The 23,855-nt window shown below is 41.4% G+C and overlaps 1 protein-coding gene across 2 annotated transcripts in view; it reads right to left on the bottom strand.

Annotated features, from left to right (window-relative positions):
• Window positions 1–23,855, bottom strand: part of LOC122549954 (V-type proton ATPase 116 kDa subunit a 1-like) — a 140,626-nt gene that overhangs the window by 92,177 nt on the left and 24,594 nt on the right. For both annotated transcript variants that reach the window (XM_043690237.2, XM_043690238.2), the window contains exons 10-11: window positions 18,757–18,969; window positions 6,103–6,253 (exon numbers count right to left, since the gene is read on the bottom strand). In XM_043690237.2, coding sequence (XP_043546172.2) covers window positions 6,103–6,253; window positions 18,757–18,969 — 364 coding nt within the window. The remainder of the gene's footprint in view (window positions 1–6,102; window positions 6,254–18,756; window positions 18,970–23,855) is intronic.

Here is a 23,855-nt window from a genome sequence, read left to right as displayed (position 1 = left end):
AAGACTGGAGCATAAAGTCTAAATAACAGCTAATAGCACAACAGGGGCGGCATGATGGCACAATGGTTAGCACCGCTGCCTCACAGCGCCAAGGACCCGGGTTCAATTTCTGCCTCGGGCGCATGTGTATGTGGAGTTTGCACATTCTCCCAGTGTCTGCGTGGGTCTCCTCCGGGTGCTCCGGTTTCCTCCCACAGTCACAAAGATGTGCAGGTCAGGTGAATTGGCCATGCTAAATTGCCCTTAGTGTTAGGTACATTAGTCAGGGGTAAATGTAGGATGGGGGTTGGGTTACTCTTCAGAGGGTCAGTGTGGACTTGTTGGGCTGAAGGGCCTGTTTCCATACTGTAGGGGAATCTAATCAATCTAATCATGTCCCACTCAAGCAGAATTTAGCCAGTTCACAAAAGTAACAGAGGTTTTGAATCCAAAATCACAACTTTGTTTCCAAAGTACTTATAATCCAGTAGGAAAGCTTCAATGGCTGTTAAAATTTGCAAATAAAATAGTTCAAGAAAGAAAGAGTTCAGGATGCAATTCCATCCTGTTTAATAATGATACCTTAGATTATCACACAGCCTCACCCTCAGAACTGATGATGGGTTGTGGAATATAAAGATCTCAGAATGGCCTCTGAAATAAGGAATCATATGTTTCTTCACAACAGCTCGAGCCCAAGATGATAAGTAAGTAAAATATGTATTAGACAAGGATCATGTCCTTGAAATCACAGATACCAGGAGATACAGTGAAATAGCATGTAATTGGGAAAAATCAACCAAAACCAAGAATTGTTTGGCAAAAGTGAGTCAAAGAGATATCGTGTTAAAGGATGGTTTGAAATTGAACAGGGAAGATTGCATCAAAGCATCTTAAATTTTAAATCAGTGAAAGAGCAATAGTTTGAAGAATCAAAGGACTGGAAAATTAAAGTAAAACTCAGATTAGAAAACATGAACTGGAACGGAGACACTTGAGTTGAGATACTTTGGTGGTGGCACGGTGGCTCAGTGGTTAGCACTGCTGCCTCACAGCACCAGGGACCCGGGTTCGATTCCAGCCTTGGGTGACTGTCTATGTGGAGTTTGCACATTCACCCTCTGTGTGCGTGGGTTTCCTTTGGGTGCTTCAGTTTCCTCCCTGAGTTCAAAGATGCGTAGATTAGGTGAATTGGCCGTGTTGTGCATTGTGTTCAGGGATGTGTAGTTTAGGTGCGTTGGTCAGGGGTAAATGTAGAGTAATAGGGTAGGGGAATAGGTTTGGGTGGGATACTCTTCAGAGGGTTGGTGTGGACTTGTTGGGCTGAAGAGCCTGTTTCCACACTGTAGGGATTCTACAGATTCTATGTATAAGTATGAAAGCCATTGGTTAGATTAGTCTGATTGCATATTGCTGCAGTAAATTACAATACTGCTTGACTCAACAGATTATTTGAGCATTGAATTGAGAAAACAATTCATTGGCCAAAATGCTCTTTTGACACTTTTAGCAGATTTACATTGGAACTCCAGCTAATGTGCAAGGCACATTAGGCCTAGAAACATAGAAGCTGGTAAGGTGGAACTCTGACCTACTTGAGTTTAGATTCAAACCACTTAGTGATATAGAAACAATTAAGATTTATTAACTACTCAGTTTTACAACTCCTTTCACATAACAGCCCTACTGTTTCCCAGCAGTCAAGTAATAATTCAATTAAGTATAATCTTCTGATTAACTACTTGCTGTATTAATGATGCTCCTCTTTGCTTTAAAAATGTTGTATATATTTAAACAATCCCTGAGCAAAACTAATACAAATTAAACAAAATATACTTTCTCTATATCTTACTTTATAATAAGCCTGGTGAGTCCAAATGGCTGTCAGTAGCAAAGTGGCTGGTGAACCTGGGCCAGACTTCACCCAGCGCGAGTGGAAGTGTGCCCAGCGCAGGGAGACTGAGCTCTCATGAGGACAGCCCAGTGCCTGTCTGCAGGCCAATGGCTTAAGAAAGGACTGTAATGGTTAACTTTTTATTTCTTTATTTTTCTACTTTATATTAAGAAAAACTGCAGTGTTGAACTTTTTAACTTATTTCTTTATTTTTCTAATTTTATACCTAAGGTTTTTTTTACCAGGGTACCTTTGTACCTAAGATGGTGCCAGGAATGGCGATTTTGTACACGTTTCACTATACTCCTGTACTTGAGTACACATGACAATAAAGCTTAAACCTAAGCGTAAATCAAATATCACCATCGGTGATAGTGTTATTTTCATATTCCATATAATACAGTTTCGTATTCCCATTTCTTTCTTTAAATGAGCAAAAGGTTTGATCATAAAGCAAACAAATATAGTTCTGAGATTTCACATTACACCTGATCTTGCTACTGAGTGTTAAAGTTATACTTTCTGTTTTTGTGGGAAAGACATAATCTTTGTCCACATATCTACTTCAGTTCTCCATTCATTATAAGGACCTGCTTCACAAAGCAGAGTAAGTAGAGGGGAGGGAGGGTGGGTTAATATCATATCCTGACACCTTGCACTTGCTTTCAGCCAATCCTCTTCAAAATAAATTCTAATTACAATCCTCTGTCTGAAACGTTCTCTTTGTTTCCAACCTTTGTCTTTAGGCAACCATTCTCCGCAACCAATGTCAATTTGTCCCAAGCCAATTGTTATGTCAGCAACCAAAACAGCTTTCTTTGTAGATAGGTTTATTGACTACTGAGTTTTTCAGCTTCTGTACCACTTGTTCCTCCCTTTAATTATCTGACTTGATAGATATAATCAATTAACCCAAATGAAATGCCTAACTAATTGCTTTATTAACAAACAATTTGATTCAGATAAGGAGCTTGGCTCAGGCTCCCCTATATTAGAGGAGAACCTAATATGGGCAGCAGTCCCAACTATTGCTTATGTAGAATTTATAGACCATTTGGCACAATGAATCTGTGCTGGTGTTTCTTCTTAATGACCTCTCTTCCCATTCTATCTAGCTCAGCCTTTTAGTGAATATGTCCATTTTCTTGTCTTTCATGTATTTGTCTAATTTACTTTCAAAACACCTACTTGCCTCAACCACTTCCTGAGGTAGTGAGTTTCACATTACTAACTTAATTGAGTTTTTTGAAGAAGTAACAAAAAGGATTAAGGAGGGCAGAGTGGTGAATGTGATCTATATGGACTTCAGTAAGGCGTTCAACAATGTTCCTCATGGTAGAATGGTTAGCAAGGTTAGGTCACATGGAATACAGGCAGGACTAGCCATTTGGATACAGAACTGGCTCAAAGGTAGAAGACAGAAGGTGTTGGTGGAGGGTTGCTTTTCAGACTGGAGGCCTGTGACCAGGAATGAGCCACAAGGATCAGTGCTGGGTCCATCGCTTTTCGTCACTTAAATAAATGATTTCAATGTGAACACAGAATGTATGGTTAGTAAGTTTACAGATGACATCAAAATTTCCAGTGTAGAGGACAGCCAAGAAGATTGCCTTAGAGTACAATGGGACCTTGATCAGATGGCCCAATGGGCTGAAGAGTAGCACATGGAGTTTAATTTCGATAAATGTGAGATGCTGCATTTTGGAAAGGCAAATCAGGACAGAACTTATACACTTAATGGTAAGGTGCTGGGGAATGTTGCTGAACAAAGATATTGGAGTGCAGATTCATAGTTCCTTGAAAATGCAGTCACAGGTAGAGAGGATAGTGAAGAAGGTTTGCTTGCCTTTATTGGTCAGTGCATCGCTACAGGCATTTAGAGGTCATCTTGTAGCTGTACAGGACATGGATTAGGCCAATTTTGGAATTTTGTGTGCAATTCTGGTCTCCCTCCTATTGGAAGGATGCTGTGAAACTTGAAAGGTTCAGGAAAGATGTACAAAGATGTTGCCAGGGATGGAAGGTTTGAGCTATAGGGAGAGCCTTAAAAGGCTGGGGCTGTTTTCCATGGAGTGTCAGAGGCTGACGGGTGACTTTATACAGGTTTATAAAATCATGAGGGGAATAAATAGGGTAAATAGATAAGGTCTTTTCCCCAGGGTGGTGGAGTCCAAAACTAGTTTAAGGTGAGAGGGGAAAGATTTAAAAGGGACCTAAGGGGCAACCTTTTCAAGCAGAGGGTGGTGTGTGTATGGAATGAGCTGCCAGAGGAAGTGGTGGAGACTGGTACAATAACAACATTTAAAAGCATCTGGATAGGAAGGTTTCAGAAGGATATGGTCGCATAGACAAGTTGGACTGAACGATCTGTTTCCATGCTGTACATCTCTATGACTCAATGACTAATCAGTCTGTGTGTAAAAAAAAAAGTTTATCTTTATTTTTCAATTCTTTTATGAGTAATTATCCTATGTGTATGACCCCTTGTTTTGGACGTTTCACAAGTGGAAATACGTTCACAACTATTCTGTTCAACCCAGTTATAATTTTAAAGACATCTACTTATTTCAGAGAAATCTTAGGTGAGACTGAGATTGTAGCTATTTATTACAGGGCAGACATATTGTGTTGACATTAATCAGATGATATCCATAGGCATACTTGGAAGTGGCAGAATACAGCAGCTTTGAATCAGTGAAGTTAGAGACAAGCATTATTTAATAATTGAGATATTAATGTCTCAACAGTTTGAAAATAATATTGTTGCATCAGGTTGACTCCAACTCTTAGGACTGGAGGTTAAACTGATGGATAGTGGATTTGGATCGCAGTATGTGACAGCTTTACATTGTCTTCAATGATTTGTTTATGAAAAGATGACAGCCAAACTGTATTATTGAATAGAAATTCCAACATTATCAGTGTTTAACTAGACTTAAACACATGCTGAACAACATGGGTGATGGGAAGAAATTGTGAGATGGCTAATGAAGAGCATCTCAACATTGAGAACAAATGTCCAGTTTTGAACCAAGTGTTGAACAGTGAAATGAGATTTCACTTGTGAGCTGTGAGAACAGTAATTGCTTGAATGAATACCCTTGTTATGCTATCATCTTACCTCATTGCAATGCGACTTCCCATCCTCTCATGTCCTGCATAGAAACTAGATGGTAACGATTCCTGATTTGAAGGACAGAGCAGTAACCTAATGACTCCAGCTCATTGCTTGCTCCTTCAGCACACCATCAACAGTGTCAGGGCACATTCCACAAGCAGTGATTGCACACATACCCCCATCATTCTGCTGACAGTGACCCCTGTCAGCAGAATGACGTACTGTTTTTGCTCTGCTTGACATGCCTGGGACAATTGACAGGAGGGCAGTTGCAAAATGTCAGCACTTGATTAGGTGTACAATTGGGCTAAAGATGGTGCCATTGGCAAGAATGCTGGGAGGTTCTGGCTGTGGCAACTATTTCCATCTATGGTAGGTGGGAAAATACAATAAGCGGAGAACCATAGGGTCATGGTCCATAGGTAATGAGGAGGGTTTGGGAAGATAGCATGAGGAAACTTGCTCATGGGGAGAAACCTGCCATGATCTCTCCAAAATTGACTTTTAGCTGATTTATGATACGATTCAGCCCCTGGCGTTTTTCAAACTGGACTACTACTTAGTAATGGCTATGTTTGCTGCCACTGCTGTTACAGTACCTGTGAGGTCATCGGCAGATTCCTGCATTAAAGAACAAGGTTTTTGGACTTGTTGGTCACTGCCCCACACCCAATCTCTCATTGCCTCACTTGCTGTCTTGCTTGCCACACTGCTCACCTTCCACGTGCTGCCCCCCCCTTGTTAAACCTCTCAGCATCCTGCTCCCAACTCTTGGTCTGTCTCATTGACTGTCACATTCATTTTGTGCTTCTGAGCAAAGTGGCAAGCTAGGCAGTGAGTAAAATGGCAAGCAGGGTGGCAAGGGGAGCAGCAATTCGGGTGACGAGGAACACCACGAATGAAGTGGAGAATGAGTTATTGAGCAGTGTGACAAACAGGAGATAGCAACAATGGGCATGCAACATTGAGGTCAGTGCCATCAGTCTTGTTCCAGTGCATTAACATGAGATAATGTGTTTAAAGCTGCACAACAGGTTTGACTTTTGCTAAAGCACAAGTAGATTTAATAGATTAAATGGCTGAATAAAAGCAGAAGTATTAAGCACTTTACCTGGATTGACTTCTCGATAGTTTCCAACTCCATATGCATCAACGATGTTCTGAAATCCCACAGTAAATGTGTTTGTCTTATTAAATGTTGGAGGAGTTTGGTTTGTCGCTATCCTGTTCAAAATAGGAGGCATGGTGGAACCATTCCGAACCTAAACCAACAGAAAAATGTCACCATTGGTGTTGTCAATAAATCTTACTAATGGCTTGAATTCTAATGCAGACAACTGAGGAATTCCACTGTTACAATATTAATTTAGCATCTATTTTGATTACATTTTGATCATATTAGTTTTGAAAGAGCTTGCATGTCATCTGAAACATGAAATCTGATCCACAACAATGTGGTTGTGGAAAAATACTCATCAAACATGTACAATATATATTAACATGATGACGTGGTGGGAGTGTTGGGATGTAGTGCAGTGATTACTGTCAAGACATGGAAAGCTGGAAAGAATTGGAATGCATCTATCAATGCTGTTTAACTTAACCGCTGAAATTACATCTCAGCTCCTGGTTTCTAATCAATTAGTATATTGATGGACATGATGACTTGCATGAATCAATGTAAACCACAATTCTTATGTTAGTTTAACTTGTAGGTGTACCCACTGCTCTCTTGTGTTTGTACATTTTCTTGTCACCATTTATTCATCCACTACTAATGCAACAATAATGTCAGTGATATCAACGTCTGTCCCAGTGCATTGGCACACAACATGTTTGATTATGGTAAAGCACAAGTTGATTTTGTAGATTAAATGGTTGAATAAAAATGGAAATATCAAGCACTTTATCTGGATTAAGTTCTCAATAGTTTCCTACTCCATATTCATCCACAATTTTCTGAAGTTCTGTAGTAAATGTGACCCACCACTTGCTCCCAAGGGAATCCCCCCCCTAAGGGCATTGTGGGTCTACCTACATCACGTGATCAGCAGCGGTTCAAGAGGGCAGTTCACCACTATCTTCTCAAGAGCAAGTAGAAACCGACAATAAATGTTGGCCAAAGCGATGCCCATGATTGAATTTTTAAAAAGCCTAATTTTAAAGAAATGTCACACCTGACCCTCATGGCCACCTTCAATAAATATTGTCCATTCAACTTTTAAAGATGTTCCATTACTCTCACTCATAACTCTTTTACTGTCCTTAGAGGAGAAAAGAACACAGAACACTAAAAAGAGGCTGAGAATTGGAGGTGTACTCCACTTGTCTCAACACTGACAGCAGAAAAGGAAAGGGAACCTGGAGATAAGTGGATTCTTTATTTCACTAACTATGGAGAGGAGTTAATGTAGCCCTGTAAGCTACCTGATGACAGAATTAAATATTACATAGCCACACGACAGACAACACTAATGTCAGCAGGCAGTAGAATCATTTGCATAATGAAAAGTTAAAACAATCTGTCCTTGACAGTTCTCATTCTTGTCCTCATTCTCGCACAGGACCAGCACACATTCTGTAGGACAAAAAAAAACCTGAAGGAATTGTGGATGCTGGGAATCTGAAATAAAAACGGAAATTGTTGGAACATTTCAGCAGGTCTGGCAGCATCTGTAGAAATAAATCAGAGTTAATGTTTCGGGTCCAGTGACCCTTCTTCAGAACAGAAACTTCTCACAGGAATTCATATAAAAGTATATTGGGACTCCTCAGGGGATATTACAAATTCTAAGAATGAGGCGTCACGTAAGTTTGTATAGACATCTCGGATGCTCACAATTTGTTGGGATTACTAAGACAGGTATTTGGATGACCTGGTGACTCTCGCATCACTAGTGAGCAAGAGCAGATGATAGAGACAGGGACAGCAAGAGTCCATATAGGAAGCTGCAGAATGCTCCATGCTGTGTTCAGACTGGATACAGATGCTAAACCTTGGGTTCTTGTTGACAAAGAGGAGACCTTTGATGCAGCAGCAAAAGATGTGTGATTTATTTGTAAATGTATCAACTGTACTGTGCATACTTACAGAAAGATTGGAGACGATGCAGTAGCCATGAGTAGGATTATGTTGGCAGCATTCTTGATGATGCCCTCATCAACAGAAAGAGTAGCCACCAGCATGGAACATGAGTTGTATGCAGATTCTGAATGTCACCTTAGATAGGATTTATGACATCTAAATATGTCCACTTAGCACTCCACTGGTGTGCGGCAAAGTCCTTTGGTAACTCATTTATGAGAAAGGAAGTTCAAATGTAAAGGAATACAGTGAACAGGCACTTAAAAGTGGGGACTCCACAAAGATATTTTCACTTGTCATCTGTTGCTCTCCTAAATGCTGCCCTCCAAAACAGCACAAGGACCAGCCTTGGTGGGCTTCTCATAGGCTCCAACATCTAAAAGAAATCAGTGATGAGCCTGGAAGTATAAGGACATGGAACTCAGCAGTATGGTTCTGCGTCTGCTTCCACTGAAACCACTGAAGTAGTACCACACAGAAATGGCAGGAAAAGGAAATAAAATGCGGTTGTATATCTTGATGATGAATGATATTATCATCACACGTATCTTACGGTGAAAAATACAGTGAAAAGCTTTCAACTGTCGCCATGATCCGGCATCATTTTGAATAGTTTAAGAATACATAAAAAAGGTAGAGCTTACAGAGAGTCTATTTACATTCCTCCGCCTCCTCCATGAGCCCTAAGCCGACTCATCAATGTCGCCTGTGCCAACGTCCCTCCTCCACTGCTGTCTACACCGGACCTAACCAGCCGATGCTCCTCTGTCACTGCCTACGCAGGACCAGTCAACATCAGAATCATGTCTCTTGCCATTTGGCCCACCTTGTTGGCATCGCTGTGATGCCCTTCTGCCACTGCTTTGCCACTGCCAGTGCCAAACCCAACCAACGATGAAGTTGCCAATCCTCAGGCACCAACTGTTGTAGCTGGGCCTACCTTGTTGACGTCGTCTCTGCCAATGTAGCAGCCGCCAATTCCGATGCCAGATCCTGAACTTACCCTGGAGAAGTAAGTAAGGGTTCACTCTCTGCTCCCTGCTGTGTCTGTGCTGGAATCACTCACTGCTGCCGATGCCGTCCACAGCTCCAGACATCTCAGTTATGTGAGTGTGTTGTACAATGTTAGGTTCATACGTTTCTATTTGATTTAAGAGTCACATAAATCTTATTTGTTTCAAGCCTTGGTCATTTTTTACCATCTCCTTAAAACTGCCCTCTCATTTATGATAAATGGTAAGACAGGACTTAAAAACAAGCAATACGTCCCTGCAAAAGGGATGCTATGCTGACTGGAATGCTACCTTTATGTTGGAAGAAGGGTGGGGGCTAAGTGGCTGCTGGATGGTTTCGCAAGTACAAACCAACTGAATCTTGCCATTATAAGTGCCTCCTTGGGTCTGTGCTTATGTCCACTTGGCAGTAGTTTTCATGATTCCTTCCTTGAATGTCTCCCATATCTTGGAACACAAGAGGCAAACAGCGCACTGTCTTTTACATGTTTCCATGGCTAGTTTATTCGGGAGCAGATCTCATGGTTTGGCTGGGGTCTTCATACATCAGACTGCAAATAAGAAACAGGGAGGAGATGGGTATTATCACTGGGCTGTTAATCCAGAGAGCCAGATAATGTTCTTTTAGATTAGATTACATTACAGATTAGATTAATTACAGTGTGGAAACAGGCCCTTCGGCCCAACAAGTCCACACCGACCTGCCGAAGTGTAACCCACCCATACCCCTACATTTACCCCTTACCTAACACTATGGGCAATTTAGTATGGCCAATTCACCTGACCTGCACATTTTTGGACTGTGGGAGGAAACCGGAGCACCCGGAGGAAACCCACGCGGACATGGGGAGAACGTGCAAACTCCAAACAGTCAGTCGCCTGAGGCAGGAATTGAACTCGGGTCTCTGGCGCTGTGAGGCAACAGTGCTAACCACTGTGCGCCGTGCCGCCCATGGAGATCCTGGTTTGATTCCTGCCACATGGATGGTGGAATTTGAATTCAATTAAAATAAAAAATTGGAACAAGCTAAGTGTGTAATGATGATCATGAAACCATTGTCAATTGTTGATAAACCCTATGTGGTTCACTATGTCCTTTAAGGGAGGAAATTGCCATCCTTACCTGGTCTGGCCTACATGTGACTCCAGACCCACAGCAACATTGTTGATTGTTATATAGGGACTAGCCAGCAATGACATCCTCATCCCCCGAATGAATAAAAACAATCTGTCATCACAAAACACAAGACCCGAAGCTGTCTGAGGCCCTGGTATTAGGGCACGCTGAGAAATTTGATCCCATGGCTACATTTGCTTTGTTGCAAATATCGTCTTCTGTGGGGTAGCAGCTCTGTGAGCAATGGGCTCCTGCTGCTGCTTGTCCCCTTGCTGCCATTTCACTTTATGCTGTTGCTGCTGCTGGTCAGCTTGGTGCTCATCAGGAATCCACATTAATATGATAAAAAAAAGTCAGGCATGCCAAATCTTATACAACACAAACTGCAAATGAACGAGAGACCCATAAAACGTTCAAATAGTGAAAATCAACTCCAAAATAGTGAATGTAAACTCTTAGAATAAGCACTGTTAGAAAAAGCTTTTCACACAATAAAAGAAGTCAGCCAATGTGAAGTTTCATTACTCAGGGGAATTTCTACCTGTCATTCCTTAAGCCTCCTCAATTGCCATTGTGTTCTCTCCTTGCTTTCACTCCAGAGTCAAAGAAACCTTTCATCTGGTTATAGTTGAAAAGGACTCATTTTTAAAAAGCTCCGAATCATCGATTAACATATTTAAGCTTGCAATCTGCTTCTTGCAGAGGGTTGCTCAGATGCAGCCTAATGTGCTGTGTTTAATTACAGAAGTTGGTGATTGGCACCCACTTCACTCTCAACACTCTTCACCCTTCCTGCTCCCAATCCATTTTTTCACATTGATTATAATTCACTCCATACAATAGGCTGTACATTGGTATTATCCAATCAAGTCGGCATGGATGAGTTGGACCAAAGGGTCTATTTCCGTGACTCTATAAGACTCTACTTCCAGCACTTTCAGAATGCCTGCAATCTAACATATACTTTTATTGTTAGAATAGTATTGGACTAATAACAGCTGGAAATACAATTAATTGGTCAAAAAGTGAACAAAGCTGCAACATTGCTATTAGCAACAGAAAGTGGGAGCAGGGCAGGATGATTTGTGTCTTTTGTTCACTCAACATTAAAAAGATGAATTGATATTAGTGAAATGGGAAAGAAGAGGAAATCAAATTTCAGCTCATCAAAAAGCAGAATGGGATGTCTATTGACTGATGAGATGAGGAACACAGTAGCCAACAGAGAAAAATATAGGCAGAGCACCCAGAAGGAAAATGTTAAACAATATGAACTATCCATCGATTACAAGTTATTTATGCACATAGCAGCACCACCATGTCCTCTTCAAAGATCAATATGTCCAAAATAAAAGGCCGATTTTGCCTTTCTCTTTATCTGTATTAGCTATCCATTTTTCATGAGATGCTCTAACATATGTGACCAGAATAAACACAGGATAAGCTGACTGAATAATATTGACTCCACATTGCAGGCTGGAAATGTTATTACATTTCATATATCTCCATACAGAATTTAGCATGACCTACTCTTTCTAATATACGCACTATACTTTTTATGATTTTGATTCTGTTAAATTCATTTTCCAGCTTGTAGATGAGATTGAGCAGAACTGTAAACGTGTACTAAATAATGACTCTGCAATTAACCCACTAATCAATAATTACCATTGCAGACCGATACTTGATAGGCAAGGGAATCAAAGGTTATCGAGGGTAGATAGCAATGTAATTTGAAACAAATGGATCAATTATGATCTTACTGAATAGCGTTGCAGATGTGAGTGGTTGAATGGCCCATTTTGCTCCTGGCTTGAAAGATAATAATTTCTGCCTCATATTGTAGGGATTGAGAGTAAAGCAGCATTCTGACTATCATCCACAGCAGGATAAATATTTATCAATGTTCTGGAAACATACATAACGGTATGACTTGGGTGCAGGATCCCTCCTACCTGTTGGTGTGTCTAGTGGCTGCCACAAACTAAAATGAAAGTAAATTACAGCAGATGTACAGGTCAAACGACTATGGCAAGCCAGTCAGTATACTGTGTACAAGTGCATTTCTGCAAACATCCCCTTTTCATAAAAAAGAAATTTTAAAAAAGATATAAAAATACATATTATTTTCTGCTACAGGTTACTCAAATTCTTCATGACACATGGCAAAGAACAAGTATTATTCATGAACAAACTGTGATAGTTCTAGTCTGCGTCACCTTCAATGCATTTTGGACATTATCTTTCAAACATTCAGGTGTTTTAAAGACGTGTGCAAGTTACTGTCTATTTGTCTGGTACCTGCTGGGCACTGAGATAATAATGTTCTGTTCTGGAAAGAGCCATTATTATGGTGAGAGCTCTTATTCATAAGAGCCAGAAGCTTGTCTTTCAGATTCAGTGTCTCCGCTAGATTGATGACTTCCAGAACTTGTCAAGCTGTTATTGCTAGGTTTTTTTAATTCAAGTGGAGTTTGCTGCTCCTGTTGTGTCCCAGTACTGCTGCATGTACTTAGCAATGAGTTTGTGTAAATGGTCACACTGTAATGAAAAATTAGGCAAGAACTTTTCTCGATAGTTCATGGCTCATGAAAAATATTGCACTGCTTTCAAAACTATTGGTCTCTACATCTCTGTTATACTCTCATCACGTCAGGCTCCAGGTGAAGTTCTTTTGCTACCAGCACATAGAGTCATAGAGTCACAGAGATGTACAGTATGGAAACAGACCCTTCGGTCCAGCTCATCCATGCCGACCAAGTACCCTAAACTAACCTAGTCCCATTTGCCAGCACTTGGGTATATTCCTATTCATATACTCATCCAGATCTCTTTTAAATGTTGTAATTGTATCAGCCTCCACCACTTCCTCTGGCAAATCATTCCATACACATACCACCCTCTGCATGAAAAGGTTGTCCCTTAGGTCCCTTTTACATTTTTCTTCTCACCCTAAACCTATGTCCCCCTCCCCCAGGGAAAAGACCTTGTCTACTTACCCTATCCATGCCCCTCATGATTTCATAAACCTCTAAAAGGTCGCCCCCTCAGCCTCTGACACTCCAGGGAAAACAACCCCAGCCTCTCCCTATAGCTCAAACCCTCAAACCCTTGCAACATCTTTGTAAATCTTTTCTGAACCCTTTCAAGTTTCACAACATCCTTCCGATAGGAGGGAGCCAGAACTGCACACAGTATTCCAAAAGTGGCCTAACCAATGTTCTGTACAGTCACAACATGACCTCCCAACTCCTGTACTCGATGCTGTGAATGAAAGCATACCAAATGCATTCTTCACTATCCTATCTACCTGTAACTCCACTTTCATGAACTATGAACCTGCACTCCAAATCTCTTTGTTTAGCAACATTCCCAGGACCTTACCATTAAGTGTATAAGTCCTGCCATGATTTGCTGTTTCAAAATGCAGCACCTCACATTTATTGAAGTTAAACTGAACCTGCCATGCCTCGGCCCATTGGCCCATCTGATTAAGATCCCGTTGTACTCTGAAGTAACCTTTTTCGTTGTTCACTGCACCTCCAATTCTGGTGTCATCTGCAAACTTACTAATCATACCCCCTATGTTCACATCCAAATCATTTATATAAATTATGAAAAGCAGTGAACCCAGCACCAATCCTTGTGCCACACTACTGGTCACAGGCCTCCAATCTGAAAGGCAGCCCTCCACCAATACCCTCTGTCTTCTACCTTCGAGCTACTTCTGTATCCAAATGGCTAGTTCTCCCTGTATTCCATATAATCTAACCTTGCTAACCAGTATACCATAAGGAACCTGATCAAAAGACTTACTGAAGTCTATATAAATCATGTCCACCACTCTGCACTCATCAATCCTCTTCATTACTTCCTCAAAAAACTCAATCAAGTTCATACGACATGATTTCCCACACACAAAGCCACGTTGACTATCTGTTATCAGTCCTTTCCAAATACATGTAAATCTTGTCCCTCAGGATTCCCTCCAACAACTTGCCCATCACTGATGTCAGGCTCACCAGTCTATAGTTCTCTGGCTTTTCCTTACCAACTTTCTTCAATAGTGACACCACATTAGCCAACCTCCAGTCTTCCAGCATCGTACCTCTGACTATTGATGATACAAGTATCTTAGCAAGGAGCCCAGCATTCACTTCCCTAGCGTCTCAGAAAGTTTTGATCAGGTCCTGGGGATTTATTCACCTTTATGCATTTGAAGACATCCAGCACTTCCTTCTCTGTAATATACTTGACTTCAGGCATCCTCAACTAAATTGTTCTGTTGTTCAACTTCAGGTTCTTCAACCAGCACTCTAACAGTTGCACTAGATTCTGATGATTGTCAGTGATGGTTTCTTTCACCATGCATCTACATCCATAGATTAGCAGATCAACTACAGTAGTTTAATCTTTGGGACGATCACTGACTATTTTGTGCTGTCTGCGTTGATATTGTTTTGGAATAGTGAAAATGCTAACTGGTATGTGCAACCATGTCAATCTTCCAAATGGCATCCAGAATGTAGTTAAAAACCTGCTGGTCCACTTTTCAGTACCTATTCTTCTCATTCAGTGTAATGAAGACATTTGTCTTGATAAATTATGGCAAAATTTCTCCAATGCTTGACATGCAGTAGGGAGATCTCTTCAAAGCTTCATTGAGGTCCTTTGCATCTGCACATATTCTCACTTCTCTAGATTTTATTTCACTGCTACCATGCTACTAATCCCCTCTGTAGGAGTTGTCACATTCTTGATTAGTCCCTTCTGTTTCTAGCTCTTTCAAGAATACAAAACAAGGAGCAAGGGTTTAAATTAGTTGCTTAAATATTTTGTTTACAAGATTAAGTCAAAATCTAGGAATTCTGCAGTGAATAGCTCACATCCTGACTCCCCGAAGCTATCTACTATCTACAAGGCACATGTTGGGAATATGATGGAATACTGCCTACCCGCTTGGATGAACACAGTTCCAACAACACTCAAAACCTCAATACCATCCAAGACAAGGCAGGCTGATGGTTGACACCTTTCCTCCATCAGTAATGCTCAGTAGCAACACTGTGTACCATCTATAAGATGCATTGCAGAAATTCATGAAGGTTACTCAGGCAGCACTCTCCAAACACACAAGTGCAGCAGATACATGGGAACACCATGACCTGCAAGAGCCTCACCAAGTCACTCACCATCCTGACTTGGATATCACAATTCCTTCAATGTCAGCTATCAAAATCCTGAAACTCCCTCGCTCAGAGCATTGTGGGTCTACTTACAACAAATGGCCTGCAATAGTTCAATTGTGTGCTCACCACCAGATTCTTGAAGGCAATAACGAAAGGGCAATAAATGCTGGCCCACATCTCAATGAATAAAGCAAAAACTTAGAAAATTGCAGCTTAAATACAGTCCTTGTCCTTTTCAATCTTTTCTCTAACCCTTCTTCAGCTTAAATAAATTCTGTGGTTGAACCAGCTAGGTAAGAAATTGCAGGCCCCGAGCAGAGATATTTGTATAATCTGTAGTCATGGGTGAGGTGCCGGAAGACCAGCTGTGCCTTTATTTAAGAAGGGCTGCAAAGAGAGGCCTGGAAGCTGTAGTATGACATCAGCTGTGGGTCGGTTGTTGGATAGGGGATTCTGAGAGATTTAAATGTATTTGGAGAGGCAAGGACTAATTAGTGATAGCATAGCTTTGTGAATGGGGAATCATTTCTCACAACCTTGACTGAGTTTTCTTTGAGGATGTGACCAAGAAAATAGATGACGGCAGACAAGTGGATGTTGTGTACATGGACTTCAGTATAGCCTTTGAAAAGGTTCGATATGGTAGACTTATTACTGAAGGTAGCTCACATGGGATTCAGGGAGAGCCATTGGAAACAAAATTGGCTTGACGGTAGGTGACAAAGGGTGGTGGTGGAGGGTTATTTTTCAGACCGGATGCCTGTCACCACAGGGATCATTACCGGGTCCACTGTTGTTTGTCATTTATATAAACAATTTGGATGAGAATATAGGAAGTATCGTAAGTTTGTGAATGACACCAGAATCGGTGGTATAGCTGACAGTGAAGAAGGTTATCTAAGATTACAAAGGGCTTTTGTTCAATTGAGCCAATGGGTCAAGGTAAGGCAGGTGGATTAATTCAGATAAATGCCAAGTGTTGCATTTTGATAAGAAGAACAAGGACAGATGGCAAGGACACAATAAATGGTAGAGCCTTTGAGAGTGTTGTAGAACAGAGAAACCTAGGGGTGCAGATACATAGTTTGTTGAAGGTTATGTCACAGGTAGATAGAGTAGTAAAGAAGGCGTTTGGAATGTTTGATTTTCATTCCTCAAACTATTGAGTTTAGGAGTTGGATCGCCACATTGTGGTTGTTCAGGATGTTGATGAGACTACTTTTGGTGTACTGTGTACAGTCCTGGTGGCCCTGCTATGGGAAGGATATTATTAAACTGTAGAGGGTGCAGAAAATACTTACAAGGATGTTTCTGGGACTTGGAGGTTTAAGATATAAGGAGAGGCTGGATAGATTGCGGCTTTTTTCACTGGCACATAGGAGGTTGAGGGATGACCTTACGAGGTTTATAAAATTGAGTGGCACAGATAAGGTGAATGCAAAGGTCTTTTCCCTAAGGTTGGGAGTTCAAAGCTAGAAAGCATAATTTTAAGGTGGGAGGAGAAAGATTTATAAGGGATCTGAAGGGCAGTTTATTCACACAGAACGTGGTTTGTATGTGTAAAGAATTGCCAGAGGAAGTGGTAGATGCAGGTACAGTTACATTTAAAAAGATACATGAATAGATAAGGTTTAGAAGGATATAAGCCAAATGCAGGCAAATAGGACTAGTTTAGTTTCGGAAACCTGGTCAGTGTGGATAAATTGAACCGACAGATCTTTTTCCATGCTGTGACTCTATGGCTGTACATTTGCAGTCTTGGTCCAAATTTCTTTCTAGCCCTTTCACTGTTTCTTGTAACTCTGCCTCATAGATCCTAACGTCAATAGCAGCAATGCTAGTAGTGATAGGTCAGAATGTGCTTTTACACTCCCTTCCCTTTCTCATCTTTCTGCCAAACCCGTAATCTCCTTTTCCCCTTTATGATATACAACTTTTCCTGAGGCTTTTATTGCTCCCTACTCAGCTTCTGTCACTAAGGCATGCTGTTTTTCCAAGTTTGCCTGGCCTTTTTCCTTTTCCTCCCCACACTGTTTGCCCTGCGCCTCTTTCTTACCATTTTCTTGACAAATGCTTGTCTTTGCCATGGTGAGCTTGTTTTGTTGTTGCTGCTGTCTCTCTCTCTCTCTCTCTCTCTCACACACCCTTTCTCTCTCTCTCTCTCTCTCCCTCTGTTAATAATCACATTTCAGCTGCGGATGGCTTGTGTCTTTTCTTAGATTCTTTTAAGGTGGTAAACTCACATGCTTCATTTTAAAAATTTTATTCTGAGTTTGCTCTCCTCACGGTGGGGGTCAAATTTTAACCGGCCACAATCATGTGATACTTTCCCGAAATACCGCTACTGGCACCTTGTGGTTTTTGCCACCTCTATGACCATGTGACTCTGGGTCAGGATTGTGTGAGGTACTCTGGTGCTACCAGTCCTTCTTATGTCAACCCAAAAACTCTGTATGACATCAGTAGAATAGGGGCAGCCAGTGTAACATGAAGATTGCACCCTCAAAATCATTATCTTATACAACAGTCCTCTGTTTTGTCACCAAAACCACCTTCATTATCTTTTGAAACCATACTGTTTTGGTCCTGTGTCTCTGTCTTACCTGCTGCGCTTCTGACCTATGATATTAAACTCTCAATACTCAAATTCTCCAGAATTCCCTAAACATGATGCTCCTTGTTTCAACCTTCTATAAACTGCAGCTCATTCAGAATTCTGCAGCCATTCTTTTACATTCTCAGCCATTTAATGTACATCTGCTATGCTCCACTAAAGCTCAGTATCCTTTAAATCAATATGAAAGTCTTTCTCCTTATCTTCAAAGTCTTCATGCCTAACTACGAAAACCTGCTTCAAAGATACATGCACACTTTGTTTTCACAGCATGAATTTCCTCTCATCCTCTGCCCACTCTATCACTTGTGGTAATTCTTTCAACAGCAACTCATTTGCACTCTAAAACCCCACTGAAATTTTCTGTAAATTCCCGTTTCTTTCTTTTAAAATCCTTCTCAAAGCTGAGTCTTCAGATTCGGCATCCCCTATCACCTGTGGTGCACCCTCTTCCACTTTTTGAAGCATTTTCAGGTGTGTTTCAAATGTGAGGAATTGTCACACTTCCTTTCCGAAACTGTATGCACTGCTCAATAACTGTAGATCATTATTCAACCCTAATAGGCATCAGCCATTATATGCTGAAAACTCCAAGCAGATTGTTGAATCTGGCACAATGATAGCATAAATAAAAATTAATTATGGCTTCACAAAAGTACTTGTGGCTTATCTTAACATACTCAAGAAGTTTTACAGTCTTGAGTCAATTTGGAATATTTATGTTATTGACAGATTTGAGATACTTACTGATTCTTTTGTTAATGTGCTATGGACTTTCTTAAGGTCTGTAACAGGACACCAGATTTCTGCTATCAAACACTTCTGGGTGATATCAATGTTACACAGATTCAGTGTGTAATAGATTGCCTTCATCTTCTTGACTTTAACATTCCATTTGCGAACTTCCTTAGCAGCAGACAACAGCAAATTCTTACGGTGCTTTTCCGTCTGATCAAGTATCTGTTCGAAAAATAAAATAAATACCCTTAGTATAATTAAAGATCAACTGACCAAATCCCAAAGACAGCAAAAATCCATGGCTCATCTAAATAGGAAGTGATAATTACTGATAATTACTGTTAGCGTTAAAATGAAATGGAAAGGATAGGGAAGAAAACAAGTATAAACTTGGAGGTGCTTTCCAAAACAAAAACTTAGCAGTATTTTCACTTGTTTCACTTCTGACATTGCTGAAAAACTGTGCTAATTAGTAGGGCAAATTGCCAAGGTGACCTTCCTTGTGTGTTTATTGTATTGGTGGTCAGAATTCTCTGCCTAATAACTGATCAATCAGCTCTCAGTTGAAGAAGAAAACAAAAAAAAGAGTTTGCATATTTTATTAATTTTACGAAAGCTTTAGAGTTACAGAGTTATTCAGTACAGAAACAAGCCCTTCAACCCAACTTGTCCATGCCAACAGGTTTCCGAAACAGAATACATTTGCCTGCATTTGGTGTGTATTCCTCTTAACCTTTCCTTTCCATGTACTTGTCCAAATATCTTTTAAATGTTGTCAATGTTCTCACCTCTATCACTTCCTCTGGCTGCTCATTCCATATACACAACATCATGTGTGTGAAAACATTGCCTTCAGGTCTCTTTTAAATCTTTCCTATCTCACCTTAAACCTATGCCCTCTAGTTTTGAGCTCCCCTACCCTGGGGAGTAGCTTATTCGTCTTATCCATGCCCCTCATGATTTTATAAACCTTTATAAGGTCATTTCTCAATCCTCCAATGCTCCAGGGAAATGAGTTCCAGCCTATCCAACCTCTCCTTATAACTCAAACGCTCCAGTCTCGGTAACATCCTTGTTAATCTTTTTTGCAGCCTTTCCAGTTTAATAACATCCTTCTTACAGCATAGTGACCAGACTTGTACACAGTACTCCAAATGTGGCTTGACCAATGTCTTGTACAGCTGTAACATGACATTTCTACTCAATGGCTTTGATAGATGCAGGCAAGCATGCTAAATGCCTTCTTCAGCATCCTGTCCAAACCTGAACCCCAAGTCTCTTTGTTCAACAACTCTCCCTGGGCCCTACCATTAATTGTGTAAAGTTTGGTAAGCTTTCCTTTATTGGTCAGAGTATTGAGTACAGGAGTTGGGAGGTCATGTTGCGGCTGTACAGGACATTGGTTAGGCCATTGTTGGAATATTGTGTGCAATTCTAGTCTCCTTCCTATCGGAAAGATGTTGTGAAACTTGAAAGGGTTCAGAAAAGATCTAGAAGGATGTTGCCAGGTTTGGAGAATCTGAGCTACAGGGAGAGGCTGAACAGGCTGGGGCTGTTTCCCTGGAGCCTCGAAGGCTGAGGGGTGACCTTATAGAGATTTACAAAATTATGAAGGGCATGGATAGGATAAATAGGCAAAGTCTTTTCCCTGGGGTCGGGGAGTCCAGAACTAGAGGGCATAGGTTTAGGATGAGAGGGGAAAGATATAAAAGAGCCTAAGGGGCAACTTTTTCACGCAGAGGATGGTACGTGTATGGAATGAGCTGCCAGAAGATGTTGTGGAGGCTGGTACAATTGCAACATTTAAGAAGCATTTGGACGGGTATATGAATAGGAAGGGTTTGGAGGGATATGGGCCGGGTGCTGGCAGGTGGGATTAATTGGGTTGGGATATCTGGTCGGCATGGACGGGTTGGACCGAAGGGTCTGTTTCCATGCTGTACATCTCTATGACTCTATGACTCTATACCCTGGTTTATCTTACCAAATTGCAGTACTTCGCTTTTATCTGAATTAAACTCCATCTGCTATTCCTTGGCCCACAGTTGATCAATATTCCGTTTTGTTCTTAGAGAAGATGCTTCACTGTCTACTATACCATCAATTTTGATGTCATTTGCAAACTTACTAACCATGTCTCCTATATTCTCATCCAAATAATTTATATAAATGACAAATAACAATGGACCCAGCACAGATCCTTGCAGCACATCGCTGGTCACAGTCCTCCAGTCTGAACAACAGCCCTCTACCACCTCCCTCTGCCTCCAACTGTCAAGCCAATTTTTTATCCACTTGACTAGCTCTCCCTGGATTCCATGTGATCTAACCTTACTAACCAGTCTACCATGCAGAACCTTGTCGAAGCCCTTGCTAAAGTCCATGTAAATAACATCTACCATTCTGCCCTCATCTGCCCTAATAGTCCCTAATAGTCCCTAATAGTCCTAGAAACGTAGAAGAAAGGATTGCGAGGATGATTCAAGAGAAGAGTGAAAGTAATAGGGTGGTTGTTATGGGGGACTTTAACTTTCCTGATATTGATTGGGAAAGCTATAGCTCAAGTTCGTTAGATGGGTCAGTGTTTGTCCAATGTGTGCAGGAGGGTTTCCTGACACAATATGTAGATAGGCCAACAAGAGGTGAGGCCATACTGGATTTGGTTCTGGGTAATGAACCAGGCCAGGTGTTAGAATTAGAGGTAGGTGAGCACTTTGGGGACAGTGACCACAATTCGGTGACTTTTACTCTAGTGATGGAGAGGGATAAAAGTGCACTACAGGGCAAGAGTTATAGCTGGGGGCAGGAAAATTATGATGCGGTGAGGCATGACTTAGGATGTGTGGCCTGGAAAAGTAAGCTTCAAGGCAAGGGTGTAATTGATATGTGGAGCTTGTTCAAGGAGCAACTATTGAGTGTCCTTGATAAGTATGTACCCGTCAGGCAGGGAGGAAAGGGTCGTGTGAGGGAGCCGTGGTTTAATAAGGAATTGGAATCCCTTGTTAAATGGAAGAGGGTGGCCTATGTAAAGATGAGGCGTGAAGGTTCAATTGGGGCGATTGAGAGTTATAAGGTAGCCAGGAAGGACCTGAAGAGAGAGCTAAGAGCAGCAAGGAGGGGACATGAAAGGTCCTTAGTTGGTAGGATTAGGGAAAACCCTAAGGCTTTCTATAGGTATGTCAGGAATAAAAGAATGACTAGGGTAGGAATAGGTCCAGTCAAGGATAGTAGTGGGAAGTTGCGTGTGGAGGCTGAAGAGATTGGGGAGACACTGAATGAATACTTTTCGTCAGTATTCACTCAGGAACAGGACATTGTTGTCGATGTGAGTACCGAGTCACAATTAAGTAGAATGGATGGCTTTGAGGTATGTAGAGAAGAGGTGTTGGAAATCCTGGAAAGGGTGAAAATAGATAAGTCCCCTGGGCCTGATGGCATTTATCCTAGGATTCTCTGGGAAGCAAGGGAGGAGATTGCAGAGCCATTGGCCTTAATTTTTATGTCCTCGTTGTCTACAGGAGTAGTGCCAGAAGATTGGAGGCTAGCAAATGTGGTTCCCTTGTTTAAGAAGGGGAGTAGGGATAACCCTAGTAACTATAGGCCGGTGAGTCTCACTTCTGTTGTGGGTAAAATCTTAGAGAGAATTGTAAGGGATAGGATTTATGAACATCTGGATAGGAATAATGTGATCAAGGATAGTCAGCATGGTTTTGTGAAGGGCAGGTCGTGCCTCACAAACCTTATTGAATTCTTTGAGAAGGTGACTAAGGAGGTGGACGAGGGGAAAGCAGTAGATGTGGTGTATATGGATTTTAGTAAGGCGTTTGATAAGGTTCCCCATGGTAGACTACTGCAAAAAATACGGAGGTATGGCATTGAGGATGAGTTGGAGGTTTGGATTAGGAGTTGGCTGGCTGGAAGAAGACAGAGGGTAGTAGTTGATGGCAAATGTTCATCTTGGAGTGCTGTCACTAGCGGTGTTCCGCAAGGATCTGTTTTGGGACCATTGCTGTTTGTCATTTTTATAAATGACCTGGAGGAGGGGTTAGAAGGTTGGGTGAGCAAGTTTGCGGATGATACGAAAGTCGGAGGAGTGGTAGACAGTGAGGAAGGATGTGGCAGGTTACAGCGGGATATTGATAAGCTGCAGAACTGGGCAGAAAGGTGGCAAATGGAGTTCAATGTAGCTAAGTGTGAGGTGATTCATTTTGGTAAGAGTAATAAAAAGATGGGGTACTGGGCTAACGGTCGGATACTTGGTAGTGTGGATGAGCAGAAAGATCTTGGTGTCCATGTACACAAATCTTTGAAAGTTGCCACCCAGGTAAATAGTGCGGTGAAGAAGGCATATGGCGTACTGGCTTTTATTGGTAGAGGAATTGAGTTCCGGAGTACTGAGGTAATGTTGCAGTTGTATAAGACTCTGGTGCGGCCGCATCTGGAGTATTGTGTGCAGTTTTGGTCCCCATACTATAGGAAGGATGTGGAGGCACTGGAACGGGTGCAGAGGAGGTTTACCAGGATGTTGCCTGGTATGGTAGGAAGATCGTATGAGGAAAGGCTGAGGCACTTGGGGCTGTTTTCATTGGAGAAAAGAAGGTTTAGGGGTGACTTGATAGAGGTGTACAAGATGATTAGGGGTTTAGATAGGGTCGACAGTGAGAATCTTTTTCCACGTATGGAGTCAGCTATTACAAGGGGGCATAGCTTTAAATTAGGGGGGGGGTAGGTATAGGACAGATGTTAGGGGTAGATTCTTTACTCAGCGAGTCGTGAGTTCATGGAATGCCCTGCCAGTAGCAGTGGTGGACTCTCCTTCATTATGGGCATTTAAACGTGCATTGGATAGGCATATGGAGGATAGTGGGCTAGTGTAGGTTAGGTGGGCTTGGATCGGTGCAACATCGAGGGCCAAAGGGCCTGTACTGCGCTGTATTCTTCTATGTTCTATGTTCTATCTTATTGGTCATCTCTTCAAAAAAAACTCAGTCAAATTTGTGAGACAAATCAGTTAAATTGTGAGAACTTATTTAAGTAGTAAAATACAATGGACATCGATTGGCTACAAAGCATCATTAATTGCAAATACCTTCTGTTAAAAACAAACT

This window comes from Chiloscyllium plagiosum, unplaced genomic scaffold (genome assembly GCF_037043375.1).
Source record: "Chiloscyllium plagiosum isolate Xiang-an unplaced genomic scaffold, Cpla_swu_hap1 HiC_scaffold_5, whole genome shotgun sequence".
Taxonomy (NCBI): domain Eukaryota; kingdom Metazoa; phylum Chordata; class Chondrichthyes; order Orectolobiformes; family Hemiscylliidae; genus Chiloscyllium; species Chiloscyllium plagiosum.
Note: the sequence above shows the minus strand (reverse complement) of the source record. Positions and strands in the feature narration are given on the sequence as shown.